Here is a 16,715-nt window from a genome sequence, read left to right as displayed (position 1 = left end):
CTTTCATGTTAAATGAAATGATTTTATAAACAAATATAAACACTCAATGACATAATTCCCTGACCACAAATTGAATGCCAAATTGGCTATACTTTATTTTCCATTTTTAAGTTAAAGGCATCAAATGATTTTCACTAATGGTCCAGCTGAATTTGATGAAAGGCACTGAACTCTGCGGTGGCTGTAATGGTGTAGAACATGTTTATTCTGAAATTTTTAATCTCTGTAAGTTTCTAGAACAAAAAGACTTGCAGGGGGAAAAAAAAGAAAGAAAGAAACACCCTCACTGAAACTGGTGGCTTGCACATGTAGTCCTAGCTACTTGGGAGGCTGAGATCACAGTGTTAAGCCAACCTGGGCAGGAAAATTTGTGTGATTCTTATCTGCAGTGAACCAATAAGAGTCAGAAGTGGTTCTGTATCTCAAATAGTACAGCTCCAGCCTTGAGTGAAAAAGTCTTCAAGGGTGCAGGGTCCTGTGTTCATGGGTTCAAGCCCCAGCACCAGCACAAAAACAAGGAGAAAAAAATACATACATACATATTACCTTCTATTACATAGTTGAGTCAGTTACATGAAGGGACCGGATTCTACACTTTAAATCTCTAAGTGTAGATACTTTGACAGGCTCTGCCCCATCTGGCAGGTTATGATACTAAGATGCTGAGGCATTTATTTGCATTCATTGCCATTTTGGTGGTAAGGCCAGTGACTCTGTTCTCAGAGACTTCAACCTTGTTTGAACTATAGCCATTTACTTCTGGATTTGTCACATGAATTCCATTCATTGTTGGATATATACTGTTCACATCAAGGCTGGGATTTTTTTTTAATGCAGAGAATAAAGGAATAGTTAAGAAAAAGAAGAGGGGCTGGGGATATAGCCTAGTGGCAAGAGTGCCTGCCTCGGATACACGAGGCCCTAGGTTCGATTCCCCAGCACCACATATACAGAAAACGGCCAGAAGCGGCGCTGTGGCTCAAGTGGCAGAGTGCTAGCCTTGAGCGGGAAGAAGCCAGGGACAGTGCTCAGGCCCTGAGTCCAAGGCCCAGGACTGGCCAAAAAAAAAAATAAATAAAAAAAAAATAAAAAAAAAAAAAGAAAAAGAAGAAATAGTTTGTTAAGAGCAAGTTAGGGGTATGATTTCCTGGTCATATTTACTGTTCAATGGTATAGACTTACACCAGAAAGTTCTCAGAGGTGACAACATGATTCCACCGAGGATCATCTCAGATGCAACTGAAAGGCTTTAATAACTTTACCAGCTCAACAGTCACCGCAAACAGCTACTGACTTTTCTTTCTAGAATTCTTTCATTTGTCAAGGGAAGGAAAAAAAAATGTTTGGGCCTTAAGGATCTTTTGTATGGAGTGCAGGTTTTCTTGGGGGCCAGTTCCAAGAGTTCCATTAGTCATGTCTCCTGGTATGGACTGATGTTTCTTAGTAGAAAGTGTGAAGAAGGCTCCTTGTGAAAGTATTTTGAGAAGATATATTGTCATCTTGTCAAAAAGGATCAGAATCATCTTTACGGCAGTCTAGTCATGTACTGGGAAGACAGGCTAGCTTTGATTTTTTGTTGTTGTTTTTGTTTTGGCCAGTCCTGGGGCTTGGACTCAGGGCCTGAGCACTGTCCCTGGCTTCTTTTTGCTCAAGGCTAGCACTCTGCCACTTGAGCCACAGCGCCACTTCTGACCATTTTCTGTATATGTGGTGCTGGGGAATTGAACCCAGGGCCTCATGTATACGAGGCAAACACTCTTGCCACTAGGCCATATCCCCAGCCCGACAGGCTAGCTTTGAAATGCCCTGGAAATCTTCTCTGGCTATGTGTTACTCCTACTGCTCAGATTCCTTTTCGGTGGGCAGACCCTGCAGGCTCTGTGTGGTTTATTCTTGCCTGGTGACAGAGTTCATCACCCATTCTGAAAATTATGCAGACTCTTCTGTTCCAACCCATGCCGAAGTCACTAAAGTCCTTTGCATATCTGGAAGCTTCTGGTAGCATTCGGATGGGCACAGCGGTGGGCTCACCCATGTTGATTGATTGGGTGGACACTACCTGCTTCTGGTCCTCACCTGAAAGCCAGCTTTGAAGAGGTGATGCCAGCCAACAGGGGGCAGCAGAGAGCAAGCTGCTAGGAAGGCAGCTATGGAAGATGCCGGAGCAGGACTTGTGTTAGGGAATCATGCGAGGCAGGAATGATCCCACAACTCAAACAACATCAGTGCTGAGGCTCCTTGAGGGACCTACTTGAAGGCTGGACCTGACTTGACTTACTGAGTGATCCAGAGCTTGGCCCACCTCTCCCCCTGTTGGGTTGGAAACGGCGGGAGGATGGGCTGGTGGATAGGGCAGCAGGGGCAAAGCAGACCTTCTCACTGACGGACTGTAAACCTGCACCCGCAGGGCAGGCTGCGGTGGATCACATCAACGCTGTCATTCGGGAAGGCGACCCTGCGAATACACTGCTCGCGCTGAAGAAACCAGAGGCCCAGCTGCCAGCCGTGTTTCCCTTTGCCGCTACCATGTATCAGAATGAACTCTTCAACCTCCAGAAACAGAATGCCATGGTGAGAGTCATGGAGACAGTCACCCTACATCCCAGCAGGAAGGGAAGGCTGGGTAGGGCACAGGCTCTAAGAATCCGGGGGAAAGGAGATGATACTGAGCTGCGAAGCTCAAAGGATGTGACATACATACATGTATGTGTACATATGTGTACGTATGTGTATATAGATAGGAATATAGCATCATGAGACCCACTAAACATGTTTGAAAAAGGAGAGGGGGAGAGAAGGGGAAACGAGACTATGGTGGAGGGGGGAATTTGCACTGTGGGTGTGTATAGAAATCTAATGAAGCCCTTCATATTACAAATACACATTAACACAAAAACGTTTTAAAGTCAGTTAAGAACAATTAAACTTCTAAGAATGTATTAAAAATGAAGTAAAAATAAAAGCCTGTTGGACTGTAGGGTTTTTTTTTATTATCCATGCTTATCAAGACTGCCCAACAGAGCCCAATATAACATACATCGTGTGTATATGTGTGTGTGTATATATATGTATATATGCAATATATTGTATATATATTGTACTATTTATGCTATATACTCTATGTAGTATACAATACTATATATTGTACAAATTGTATGTACACATACATGTCATATATATTATACAATATATATTATATATACTATATGTGTATATATGGTATGTACTATATATTGTATATGATATTGTATACAATATATAGTATATATTCAATATATAAATGTATATGTGTGTGTATATGAAATGTCACAACGAAACCTATGATTTCATATAGTTTATACATTTTATAAATGATATACACTGTATGATACACGGAGGAAAAAAGACTACCATCATTTTCTAAATAGAAAATAGATAGGGCTGGGGATATAGCCTAGTGGCAAGAGTGCCTGCCTCGGATACACGAGGCCCTAGGTTCGATTCCTCAGCACCACATATACAGAAAATGGCCTGAAGCGGCGCTGTGGCTCAAGTGGCAGAGTGCTAGCCTTGAGCGGGAAGAAGCCAGGGACAGTGCTCAGGCCCTGAGTCCAAGGCCCAGGACTGGCCAAAAAAAAAAAAAAAAAAAGAAAATAGATGGTTCTCTTAAATTGTGCTTAGATTCTGTCATTAGTGTTTCTTCTCACTTGTTACAGAGTTAAAGCCCAGGGCTACTTACACATAGCAGGTGTTTCGTGCCCAATGGGTCACCATCAGTCTAGAGTAGTTCAGTCCTGCCTCCTCGTTTTCCTTGGTCCTCTTTGTTTTGGCGTTTGGGGCTTGGTTTTGAAAGTCTGGCTGTGTTGTAGTTCCGGTTGGACTCATGGTTTTCCTTCTTCTACCTCAGAGGACTGGATGGCAAACACACACACACACTGTGCCTTGCTTCCTTCTCCTTTGTTTTTGCTGTAGAGGTTGTGATACTGCAGCGCTCTTTATGTACAGTTGTTTGGCCTCCTTCCTAAAGTGATAAATTTATAGTGAATGTAATTTTTTTTTTACTAACTGGGCACTGATGGTTCACTCCTGTAATCCTAACTACTCAGGAGGCTGAAATCTGATGATCACAGTTCAAAGCCAGCCCAGACAGAAAAGGCTGCGAGACTCTTATGTCCAATTAAGCAGCAAAAATCCCTGAAAGTAGCGCTGTGGCTAGAGTGATAGAGTGCTAACCATAAGCAAAAAAGCTCAGAGATAGTGCCTAGGCCTTGAGTTCCAGCCCCAAAACTGGCACCAATTTTTTTTTTCTTCCTTTACTTTAGAAAGCAAAATGGTGCTTACTTTCTCCAAAAATCAATTTGCAAAAATATCTCTTTGGAGATCCAGAAAGTTGTATGTTTCTTCTTTCTCCTCTTGCATTTTTTTCAAGTACAGGTACTTGAACCCAAGGCCTTACCTGGCTTGCTTGCTGAGTTGGTGCTCTACCACTTGAACAATGCCTGCAGCCCAGCTTTGGGCTGGTAATTTTGAAGATGGAATCTTACAGGTTTTTCTGCCTAGGCTGTTTTCAAACACAAATCTATTTTTCTGGAATTTTTTTCCAATCCTGGAGTTTGAATGTAAGGAATTGTCCTGGAGCTTCTTTTGCTCAAAGCTAGCTCTCTACCACTAAGCCGCGTTGCCACTTTCAACTTTTTCTGAGTAGTTTATTGGAGATAAGAATCTCACGAACTTTTCTGCCTGAGCTGGCTTTGAACCACCGTCCTCAGATCTCAGCCTTCTGAGTATCGAGGATTATCGGCACCAGTGCCCGGCATTTCTGGAATTCTTAAGACAGAATTCCTTCCTGCTTTCTGTTTTGTTTTGCCTTGGTCAGTACTGGCGTTTGAACTCATGGTCCCGTGCTTGCTAGGCAGGAACTCTACCATCGGTCAAATCCCCAGCCCCTTCTTTCTTTTTTTTTAATTTTTTAACCCTAATTTAAACTGACAGTTGTTAACTGCTAAAATATTACCTAGTACTCTCACTTAGTGTGACCTAATCCTTGGCTAAATTATAAGGGTACACGGAACCTATAAGGCAGCCAACACAGTCAGGAGTAGGGCTTACAATGGGATGAAATCGCACCTGTTAGAGGGAACAAATACAGTCCCCCAAATGATATTGTAAGGAAATGCAGGAGTCATTCATTACCTAGGTAAAGGCCTCCTTCTGCTGGGCTATGGAAGTGTTCGTCTTTGTATTGTCCTGTGACCCGTGTGCTCTCCACCTGCATCCTGTACGTGCTATGTGTGTTTGATGGCACTTACGTGGCTGCCTATTTGCCAACAGAACTACTTGGCGCACGAAGAGTTGTTGATTGCGGTGGAAATGCTGTCTGCGGTGGCCTTGCTAAACCAGGCCTTGGAGAGCAGTGATCTTGTGTCCGTGCAGAATCAACTCCGAAGCTCCGCCATAGGCGTCAACAATGTAGACGAGGCGCAGGCGGAACGGTAAGGCGGTCTCCAAACCCTCTCTCTGTGCGGAGATCGGGTGCATGCTTGGCAGAGCTTTCCAACTCGCACTTTGTTCCTCAATGGAAAAATCCATATGCCATGCTCATGCTTGTTGAGAGCTGGTCTGTGTTGTATGTCTTTCTAACTCAGGTTTCTTTACAGTATTCCTGGGTAGGGGACAAAAAGAATAGGAAAATACCTTGCGGTGATTAATGACTGATTCTGTTTTTAGCAAAGATTATTTTAATAGGCCGGAAATAGAGGAACGGTTGAAAATGTACCTACCCATTTCTTTCAGAATGGCTCACTGTAGGAAACTATTCTAATAATCAGTCCCATTCTATTATTTCAGGGATGTAGAAACTGAATCAGAGTTGTGAACCCCCAAGTTGAGTCTTCTGGGCCCCCAACTCCACCCCTCTGAGGAATCCTGAGTTCACAGTGGGGCAAGGCAGAGGGTAACAGCCTCTGTTGGCCTATCTTTCGGTTCAGATTCTGAACTGTGCTGCTGTACTGATAGTAACATAGGCGCTTTAGAGAGGCGCTAGAGAGAAAAGTAAGGGGCAAGAGTTAGAATCCAAATTGTGGATTCTTTTTTTTTGGTCTTTGTTATACTTAGCAGAGTCTCATACCTGCTAAGCTTGTGGTGTACCTACCACGAAGCTGACCTCCAACTTCCAAGTTAGAGACTCGGTAAGACAAAGTTAAAAAATGAGTGGACCCTGGCTTCTTACGACCACCCAGGAGAGATGTCTGCCTAGGCCTTAACAGAAGCTCTCCGCTCGGATTCTTGGAACTGCTCCAGTGCTCAGATTTGTGGTTTACTTGGGGATCATGCATAGAAGAGACTTCCTAGGTTTGACCAAGTGATATTTGACCATTTGTCTATGGTGGAAGGCCAGTGGGTTTCCCTTGTTTTCAATCTTCCTGCTTGTGTGCCTGGTACCTTTCGAGTGCTTGTGTGCATGGTACCTTTCGAGTGCTTGTGTGCATGGTACCTTTCGAGTGCTTGTGTGCATGGTACCTTTCGAGTGCTTGTGTGCATGGTACCTCGACAGGATGTGGCCGCCCTAGCAACCATCCTCATGTAGCCCCAGCCTCCCCGACTTTGTTTCGGTCATAAACTCCACAGTTGGCCCCATGACCTCTTTTCTGTTCTCTAACATCTGTTTTAATCTAAGCAGGCCGTGAGCACCCCAGGTGCTTGTACAAAGCTGGCCACTCCCATAAGAAACTAAAAATTGTGAATTGTGGTGAAGTACTTGTCCAGACCATTTCCCCATACTTACACTGTAATCTGAATGCGAGCCACTCCCTTCCTACCCACCTCGTCATTCATTTTGATGAGCACAAATGCCTTCCTCATTTATAAATACCTATGTAAACCAAGTTCATGTGACTATAAGAAAATACCTGGGGTTATTAACTTAAGAAGAAAGGTTTATTGTCGCTCTGGACTTGTTAGTTGTGATCAAGTGGCTCCGTGGCTTTGGGCATCTGTTGAAGTAGCACCTCATGTGGGAACACGTGGCAGAGCAGAAGGCTTAGGAAGCAGGAAAGGAAACACAGAGGCTCCTGAGGGGGTCCAACAATCTCACCCAGTGGTACCCACCTGCCAGTCCTCTTTCTTTGCACCTTCCCCCATGTCCCAGCAACGCCACCCTGTGGTCTAGGACCTTAACACATCGGCCTTTGGGGTCCATTCATCCCCGATTTTTAATTGAAGATACAGAAGTCAAGAGTTCTGCATACAAACCTTTATGATAGGTGTGTTGTGATGATGTTTTGTTTGATTGAAGCACATTCTGGACCACCTAGATGGCTATCTGGATGACCCAGTACCAGCATGAGACTTCAGGGTCCACTTGGGGGCTTGGCTTGGAAATAAACGCCAGCCCCAAGTGGGCTTCTCTTGCCTTAGCATTTGCTCTGAAGACTGTGCAGAACCAAGACAAGAAAATTAGTGAGCAACTAAAAGAGAAATAAGTAATTTCACAGAGTGGAGAGCGTCTAGTACTGCTCGAGTTGGGAACAGGGCTAGGTTTTAAGGAACTTCCAACAGACAGAATTTTTTTATATAAACATGAAAATACTTTTAAGACAAAATCCTAATAGTCTAAGTTTGGAGTGTATTGACAAAGCTACACAGATCATTGTTGTTTACCATTGTGCTGTGTCTAACCTCATAATATCTATATTTGCCCCCATATCAAAGTTAAAAGGTGTACTGTGACCAAGGAGAGAAGGTCTAATCAGGATCAACATTTTCTCTCACACAGTTATGCGAATGCACTACTCTCCCTTAAACTAGAAGCCTCATCCCAAGGGCAAGATAATTTAAGCTGGAATGAAATTCAGAACTGTATTGATGTTATTAATTCTGAGATTCAAGAAGAAAATGACCGTAAGTATGGGAATACTTTCCTTTTTCAGTATAATTGGAGAATTTGATGTGGGAGCAACTTGATTGTCTAGGTTATAATTGCAAGGTTTTGCTCTCATGAGCAAAACCTCATAAGCTTGTAAGAATGCACACCTGTAATACCAGCTACTTGGGAAGCAGAGGTAGAGGATTGAGATTCAAGGCTGATCAGGGCAAAAGCATGAGACCCTTTTGGGAAAATTAAATCAAAAGGGCTGGGAGCTTGTGTGTAAATAGAGCAGTTGCCTAACAAGGTCACAGTCAAGTGCAAACTCTAGAATTATTTAAAAGAGAGAGAAATCTTAACGACATGTATTTATTTATAAATTTTATACAAGACAGAGACATAAAATCTAGAAACAGAAGTCCTAATTGTTTTCTGTCTAGAAAAGAAAACGTTGTTGTTGTTGTTGTTGTTGTTTTTGTCAGCGGTGGGGCTTGAACTCAGGGCCTGGGCATTGGCCCTGAGCATTTTCACTCAGGGCTAGCACTCTACCACTGTGAGCCACAGCACTACTTCCAATTTTCTGGTGGTTAATTGGAGATGAGAGTCTCACAGAATTTCCTGCCCAAGCTGCCTTCAAACCATGATTCTCAGCTCTCAGCTTTCTGAGTAGCTAGAATTATAGGCGTGAGCCACCAGTGTCCAGTGACAACATGGATTCTTTTTAAGCACCTGGCTTTGTTCACCTTTTATTTGTTTTTTGTCCATTTATCCAAGCATTTTCCTAATGCTTTCCAACCCTAGGGATGAATACAAAAGGAACATAATCGAACTTTATGACCATGAGTCATGGCATTTTGCTTAGCTTCTGAAATTATGAGCAATTAGCATGAATATGGACCAAGGTCAAGAAGATATGCCCTGAAACATGCTTTTTGAATGTTCCTTTACTTCCTCTTGCTTATATAAAAACAAACAAACAGTGGAACTATATAACTTCAGCTGTTAAATCATTGCTTTTATTGTAGCATCAATGAAAAAAATTCAAGCTTTAAGCTGTCTTTTCCATCATACAAAACAAACCAACACCATCTTTTGGGGCTTCTAAGCTCTTTGACTTCATACCAATAATAGATTAGAATTGCTGGAATTTCTAACTTCCGCTACTTCTTCTTTCTTCTTTCTTTTCCTCCCTCCTCTTTCCTTTCCTTTTACTTCCTGCGCTCATTTTCTTTCATTCTCTCCCCTTTTGTTTTCTTACCTCCCTCCCTTTCTCCCTCCCTCCCTCCCTCCCTCCTCCCTTCCTCCCTCCCTCCCTCCATTTTCCTTCCTTCCATTTGTTTGTCTTGAAACACAGTCTTAAAGTCAGCCAGGCTGGCCTCCGCTTCACCATCCCATTCTTCTATGCTGGGTTACACACAGGTGGTACCAGATTCTCATCCTGTACCATGCCCGGTCAACTTGAACCTTTCTATTCCTCTCAGCTTGCTGACGGAGTAGGCAGAAGCTTGTCTTACAAGTCTATTTTTATAGAATGCTTTTTGGTAAGGACTCAGGTCTGATCTTCATCTGCTGTATCGTGTTTCAGATAAAGCACCTGGCTTTGTTAGTTGATTCTGTTTGCATAGTTTTCTTCTAGTTGTTTGCTAATTCTTGTGATACTTTGCCAGAAAGAAAGAAAGATTCGGTTTGTGGGGTTGTTTTAGGTTAGGTTTTTGTTTTTGTTTTTTTAAATATCTCACTGGAACCCCTCGTGTAAAAGCTGGACCTCCTTGGTATTGTGTGCAGTAGCTGCACTTCCTGGAACATGGGCATCTGGAGAGAATCATGAATGCATCCACTTCCTCTCTGCGGACCACACAGCTTCCTGTTGTCCCATCCATGGGGCATGTGAGATGTCTACGATCAGATGCCCGGCCCCAGCACACCCGGGCTTGCTTTCTGTGTTGGCTTGGGAGCTTGTGGTGCTTGCCAGGTATCAATCAAGACAAAAACTCAAGCAGATGTTCATCACCCAAGGATGGGTTGGACCTGTTTGGACAGAACTACCACCCTGCATGCTTTTCCTCTCCCCTCGGCCCTCCTGCCTTCTTTCTAGACACAGAAAAGGCTGGAAATGGTGCTGTGGCTCAACAGGTGGCACAAAAGCAGCTCAGAGACAGTGTCCAAGCCTTGAGTTCAAGCCCCAGGATCGAGAGAGGGGGAGAAAGAGAGATGGGGCGGGGGAGGGAGAGAGAGCATCTCATGGACTTTCCTGCCCTGGCTGGCTTCAAACTGTAATCTGTAGGTCTCTGCCTCCTGAGTAGCTAGGATTATAGGTGTGAACCACTAACACCTGGATTCTATTGATTTCTTATGAGAAAGTTCCCTTTTCCCAGTTGAGTCATAGAGGAACATTATTTTAACCATGTATCTAGGGACATTTTCTCTTTTGAGATTTTGCTTTTTAAGTTTCAAAGGTACCCTCATTATTATTATTATTATTATTATTATTATTATTATTATTATTATTATTAGTCCTGAGGCTTGAATACAGGTCTGGTGCTGTTCCTAAGCTTCTTTTGGTCAAGGCTAGTGCTCTACCACTTTAGCTCCAACTCCACTTCCAGCTTCTTTGTGGTAGTTTATTGGAAATAAGAGTTTCACGAACTTTCCTGCCCACGTTGGCTTCAAATCACAATCCTCAGATCTCAGCCACCTCCATAGCTAGGATTGCAGGTTTAAGCCTCCGGCACCCCGCAAACACCATTTCTTATATAGGTTACTTCATGTACTATTGCAGATATATGAATTCTCAGAGAATGTCCCCTCTCACTGGAAGGGAAGGGAAGCTGAACTGAAGCTCAGCAGCCTGTGTTTTCAGGGGATTTCCCCTTTCCTTGTATAAACTGGGAAAGCAGACATGCCCATGGGGCTTATGGGTAGGCCTTTCAGCTCCTATGAGGTCATTTACTGTGACCTCAGCAGCTGGTGTTGTTAGAAACACACCAAAAACTTGAGCTTGTGGTTTCAATCAAGTCAGCTGGAATGCACGCCTTGCCAGGTGATCGGCTGTTAGGATGTGTGTACGTTCTCTTTCTCAGCTGTGCCGTTGTTAAGGGCATTTTTGGATGGGGTGTTTGAAGGTCTTTAGAGCAGCCTCACCAAGACGAAGTCTGGGGACTGAAGCGAAGTGTTCTGTGCTCTCCAGTGTGTAAATGTTATCGGGTGGACGCCAGGGCCTTGTGTGTGAATTGTACTGGGATGTTTCCGAATTCTCTCCGTATTTGGAAATCATTTAATTTGCCCATTAGAGAAGTATTTTTGCTTTGACTTCAGAAATATGTGAGTCAGAATCTGGAATAATTTCTAGGAGTTTTAGGCAGTCTCTTTCTCTTTTCAAATCAGTATTTCTGGGGTCATCTATGCAGAATGTAATTAGCTAAACTTTTACCTTAGAATATACTTTTTGTTTTTTTTTTTAAATCACTGCTTTAACTTTCCCTTTCTTGTCAAAGTGAAGAACAGAGGGGTTACAGTTTCATGTGTAAGGCAGAGTACATTTCTTATCCAACTTGTTACCTCCTCTTCTCCCCCTCCACCTCCCTTTCCCCCCCTTCCCTCTCCCCCGATGAGCTGTACAGTTGGTTTACACCACATGGTTTTGTAAGTACTGCTTTGGGTATCATTTGTCTATTTATCCTTTGTCTCTCGATTTTGATATTTTCTTTCCCTTCCCTAGTTCTAATACCCATATATACAGTATCCAGGGCACTCAGATGAGACACTGTGATAGCTGGGGTACAACCATAGGAAGGGAATATGAGAGAAACAAACAAACAAGGGCTGGGGATATGGCCTAGTGGCAAGAGTGCTTGCCTCATATACATGAGGCCCTGGGTTCGATTCCCTAGCACCACATATACAGAAAATGGCCAGAAGTGACACTGTGGCTCAAGTGGCAGAGTGCTAGCCTTGAGCAAAAAGAAGCCAGGGACAGTGCTCAGGCCCTGAGTCCAAGGCCCAGAACTGGCAAAAAAAAAAAAAAAAGAAACAAACAAAAAAAAAAAGGTATGGTTTCACATGGGAAGTTGAAAATAATTACAACAATGATAAACTTTTACCTTAATGTGAAGGTCAAGACAAAGATGCTTTTTGAAAATACTTAACTGTTTCATGGCATATCACGTTTCTCAAGTGACTTGTTATCATTCTTGATGGAAAATAATGAATAAAATAAACAGGAAGGGATGTGGTCTTAAGATAGTTTATCTCTTGAGCTTCTTGGCTTGTCAGTGTTTAGCATCTTTACCAGAGCTGGTTTATCAGCAGTGCGGAAGGAAGTAAAAGTTCCTGATAGCACATGTAGGTATGAGTTTGTATGTGTGTACATATAAAATATGCTTCCTGTATTTTTACAACTGGGTGATAGTTTATTTTTAAATAATTATATGGAAATAAGTGCCTTAGATATGCATGAAGTTCTCAGACTCTGTAGCTTGACTACTTTCCTTTCATCCTGGATCTTAGAGTCTATATTCTAAGGTGACTTGGCATGTAAAGGAGAGTAGAAAATAAACAAGAGGATATGTTTCTCCATCCTTTGCTACTTTAGGAATTAGCATCCCAGGTAGCATTTTATTGATCAGATAAATAATATGTAAAAATCTATTATCTGTGTTTGAACCTTAACTATGCATAATCTATTCCTGTGGATCCTTCCATCTCCGAACTATATATATGACTGTTTACATGTAAATTAATTGAAGCTAAGCAAAACAAATTGAGTTTGGTTCTTCCCAGATCCCAGCCACATGCTAAGTAAGCTTGTGCTAAGTAAGCACGCAGTGGTTAACTTGTTGCTAATGGCTACCATGTCAGACAACTCTTAGAGAATGTTTCCACCATTCATAAAGTTCTACTGGACAACACTGAGCTTGTGGAAATTCTTCTCTTCACACTATAGAGTTTGTTTCATTTTGTTTGTTTTTGTTTTTCAAATTTTTATTATCAAACTAATGTACAGAGAGGTTACAGTTTCATACATTACGCTTTGGATACATTTCTTGTACTCTTTGTTACCTTGTCCCTCATACCCCCCTCCCTCTCCCCCTTTCCCTTTCCCACCCCCTGAGGTGTTCAGTTCACTTTCACCAGTTTGTTTCATTTTGAACTATCTGTTTTGGCATCCTTTACAGAGTGCTGAAATAAAGCAATAGGAAGAATAGCTTGTGTAGCTAAGCATCTTTATACTTCTGTTTTCTTTTCTATGCCTGTCTACATTAAATATATCTAGCTCTGAATTCTGGGGTTCCCTCCTCATCTATCTTGGCATTCATATTTAACATCTTGTTACTCTAGAAATAGCATTCCTCATTAACCCTTTACAAGTGTTCACTGGCCTTTTGTGTCTGTTGTTTTTTTCACCTAGTATAATATTTTCAAGATTCATTCACATTGCATCATAAAAAGTACATTTCATACTCCTTTCTAGGTCAAAGAATATTCTAGTCTATGAATATATACTTGTGTATCTACTAAGCATTGAAAGGAAATTAATTCCTATTTTATCATAAATATTTATAAACATTCATATACAATTTTTCCTACGGGTATGTGTTTCTAGTTGAGTATGTATCTGATAGTAAAATTGCTGAGTTGTGTGGTGATTCTATGTTTAATATTTTAAGGGCCTGCCAAACATTTAAAGGTGACTGTGCCATTTTTTTCCTTTGCTATCAGCAGTAAATGAAAGGTCTTAATTCTTCACCTTCTCACCAACACTTTATACTGCTTATTTTTATTATAGCTCTCCTAGTGGGTGAAAAATGATATTTTGCTAAGGTTAGAACTTATATTTTCCTAGTAACTAATGATGTTGAGCAGCTTTTCATGTGCTTACTAACCATTTGTATTTTTTACTAGAGAAGAATCGATTTGACTCCTTGTCAATTTAATTATTGACATTTTTTTGTGCCATTGCTGGGGCTTGAACTCTAGGCCTGGACACTATCCTTGAGCTTCTTTTTGTTCAAAGCTAGCACTCTACCACTTGAGCTACAACTCCACATCTGGGTTGATATATGTATATATATATTATATAATATATTATATATATAATATATAATATATTATATAGTATATAATATATATAATATATAATATATATTATATTTAGTTAGTTCGTCAGTTGAAGGTAAGAGTCTCACAAACTTTCCTGCCTAGTCTGGCTTTGAGTCACAATCCTCAGATCTCAGCCTCCTGGGTAGCTAGGATTCTAGGCATGAGTTGTCAGTGTCAAGCTTCATTGTTGATTATTTTAAGAGCTTTTTCTATGTACAATATATGTGTTTTATTAGATACAAGACTTCCAAATTCTCCTTTTTTTTTTCACTCAGTCCTTGAGTTTGAACTCAAGGACTTGGACTCTTGCTTAGCTCCTTTACTTGTGGCTGGCACTCTACCAGTAAGCCACAGCTCTACTTCTGGCTTTTTGCTGGTTAATTGGAGAGAAGCATTTCTCAGATCTGTCTGCCTGGGCTAGGTTTGAATCCTGCTCCTCAGATCCCAGCCTCTTGAGTAACTAATATTACAAGCATGAGCCATCAGCGTCCATCTCTCTTATCTTGATTTGTGGTCATTTCAGGTGTCATCGCAGTATCCTTTCAAGCACAGGAGGTTTAATGTTGGCAAAGTCCCAAGTGTTGTCACCTTTTTGTTTTATTTTGTTTTTGTCTTTTATATTTTTGGCATCATAACTAAAAGATAATCACTAAGCTCAAGGTCACAAAGATTTACTCCAATGTTCTTATACTTTTATCTTTTATACCTAGTCCTATGTTATTGTTTTTTTTAATCTGTGGGGTCACTATTAGGCTAGCCTCAAGCTTCTGATACCACTGCTCTGCCTCGTAAGTGCTAGAATTTCTGAGCATGATTAGATGTAAAGCCCCAGCCTTATTCCTAAACATGTGAACGTCCATTTGGCTCAGCACCATTTATTATAAGGGTTGTTGCTGGGTTTTGTTTTGTGCTCTCATTTTACTGTTGGCACTCTGCCCCTTCCCCAAATCAGGTGACTATAAGTGAAAGGATTTCTTTCTAGACTCAGGTTATGTTCCATTGGCCTATATGTTTATCCTGTGTCATAGTATACAGTTATTTTCACTGTAGTTTTGTAATACATTTAAAGATGGGGAAAATCCTCCAACTTTTGTCTTTTTTATAACTACACTCATTATTCTTGGACCTTTGTTTTCCTGTATCACTTTTCTTAAAGCTAGAATGTAGATGTCTTTGTTTAAATACGGCTGTCAGAAGCTTTAGAGGGGTTGCGCTGAATATATAGGTAATTTGAGGACTATTTCCACCTTTACAATATTAAATTTTCAGTATATAGATATGAGGTGCCTTGCCATTTGTTCTGATTGTCTTTAATTCTCCCAGATCCCGAAGATCTTCCATGGTTTTCAGTATATGTGTCTTGTACTCTTGTTGTTAGGTGACTCCTAAATACTCTTGTTGTAATTGTTGTAATTGTACTCTTGTTGTATTTTTAATTGGAACCTACTAGAATTTGAATGTTTCCTTCATTTCATTTATAGATTGTACATTATGTGTATATAGAAAAACATTTGGTTTTGTACATTGATCTTAAATCCTGTAGCTTTACTCTTCTTATGTATTAGTGCTTTGCAATAGATGTTATAACAGTGTATACTGTACTGTGACTTAAAGGAATTCTTTTTCTTCATTTTTTAGGAATTGTCGCTCTAGGATACATCAATGAAGCTATAGATGAAGGGAATCCTTTTAAAACATTAGAAACCTTGATGTTACCTACTGCTAAGATCAGAGATGTGGACCCAGACCATGCCCAACACTACCAGGATGTTTTGCACCATGCAAAATCACAGAAACTCATGGTAGGTTCTAGTGTTTGTTTCTTCTAAGTGGGCAGGCTGGGGAGGGAGAGGGAGGGGAAAGTTTCCATCCATTTTTCTTAAATCTCACAAGCTCTTTGGTCCAATGAATCATAATGGAAACCATCAAGCTGTCCTTCTAGTGCCAACCCCTCAGGGCAAGCTGGCTGCAAAACGGATATTTACTCAGAACTCAGTTGTAGATGAGTTCTTGTTGAGAGTCCAGTCTCTTGGCTATTTGCTGAGTATTTCGGTTGTGCACAGGGCAGTGTTTCCCATCTGGTAGGAAGAAGGGAACGTGGAGGCCACATCCGTGTCCTCTGTTGTTGCTTTCATAGTTCGTTTTCATTTGTTTGTTCATTTTAAGAACTTACTGAGGAGGCAGCGGGCATTCTCATATGGAGTGGTTAGAGAGCAGAATGGAGAAGGTGCACAGCAAAGTGTTAGAGATGGATTCAGAGAAAGCTGGAACCCCGGTGGTCTCGGATCTTAAGGGAAGCTTGGCGTGGAGGTAGAACAGGTTCCGGAAGGGGAAGGAAGCTTAGGTAAGGGGGTGAGGTCAGCGTGGTACAGGAAGACCTCAGTGGGTACCAGTGTGATTTGGTCTAGGCCTAGGAAGAGGTTTAAATGGCTAGAGTCCTCTTGAAATGAGGCACTATTTGTCTAGATGTGGAACTATTGGTACCAGTAAGGAATCCGCTGCTGCTGGGCACTGGTTGGTGTGATTGGGATTTGAACACTCAAGGCTATCACTCATCATTTGAGCCGCAGCTCCACTTGGGGCTGTTTGCTGGCTCGTTGGAGGTAAGAGTCTCATGGACTTTCTTGCCCAGACTGGCTTTGAACTTTGATCCTTATATTAGAAAAAAGAAGAAGAAAACCATGAGCCACCAGCACCCGGCTGGATTTCTAAATGTTTTTTTTTAAAGAGTACATATACAGCTTACATTGGAAAATCATAAGCCCCATTGGCT

At 41.5% G+C, this 16,715-nt stretch overlaps 1 protein-coding gene across 1 annotated transcript in view; it reads left to right on the top strand.

The window, feature by feature from the left end:
* Positions 1-16,715, top strand: part of Iqgap2 (IQ motif containing GTPase activating protein 2) — a 236,914-nt gene that overhangs the window by 136,431 nt on the left and 83,768 nt on the right. Inside the window, exons 10-13 of the mRNA XM_048368331.1 lie at positions 2,408-2,571; positions 5,311-5,471; positions 7,754-7,878; positions 15,581-15,744. Coding sequence (XP_048224288.1) covers positions 2,408-2,571; positions 5,311-5,471; positions 7,754-7,878; positions 15,581-15,744 — 614 coding nt within the window. The remainder of the gene's footprint in view (positions 1-2,407; positions 2,572-5,310; positions 5,472-7,753; positions 7,879-15,580; positions 15,745-16,715) is intronic.

The sequence above is a fragment of the Perognathus longimembris genome, chromosome 19, assembly GCF_023159225.1.
Source record: "Perognathus longimembris pacificus isolate PPM17 chromosome 19, ASM2315922v1, whole genome shotgun sequence".
NCBI classification, from domain to species: Eukaryota; Metazoa; Chordata; class Mammalia; order Rodentia; family Heteromyidae; genus Perognathus; species Perognathus longimembris.
The sequence above is the reverse complement of the archived record's forward strand: the minus strand, read 5'-3'. Positions and strand labels throughout refer to the sequence as shown.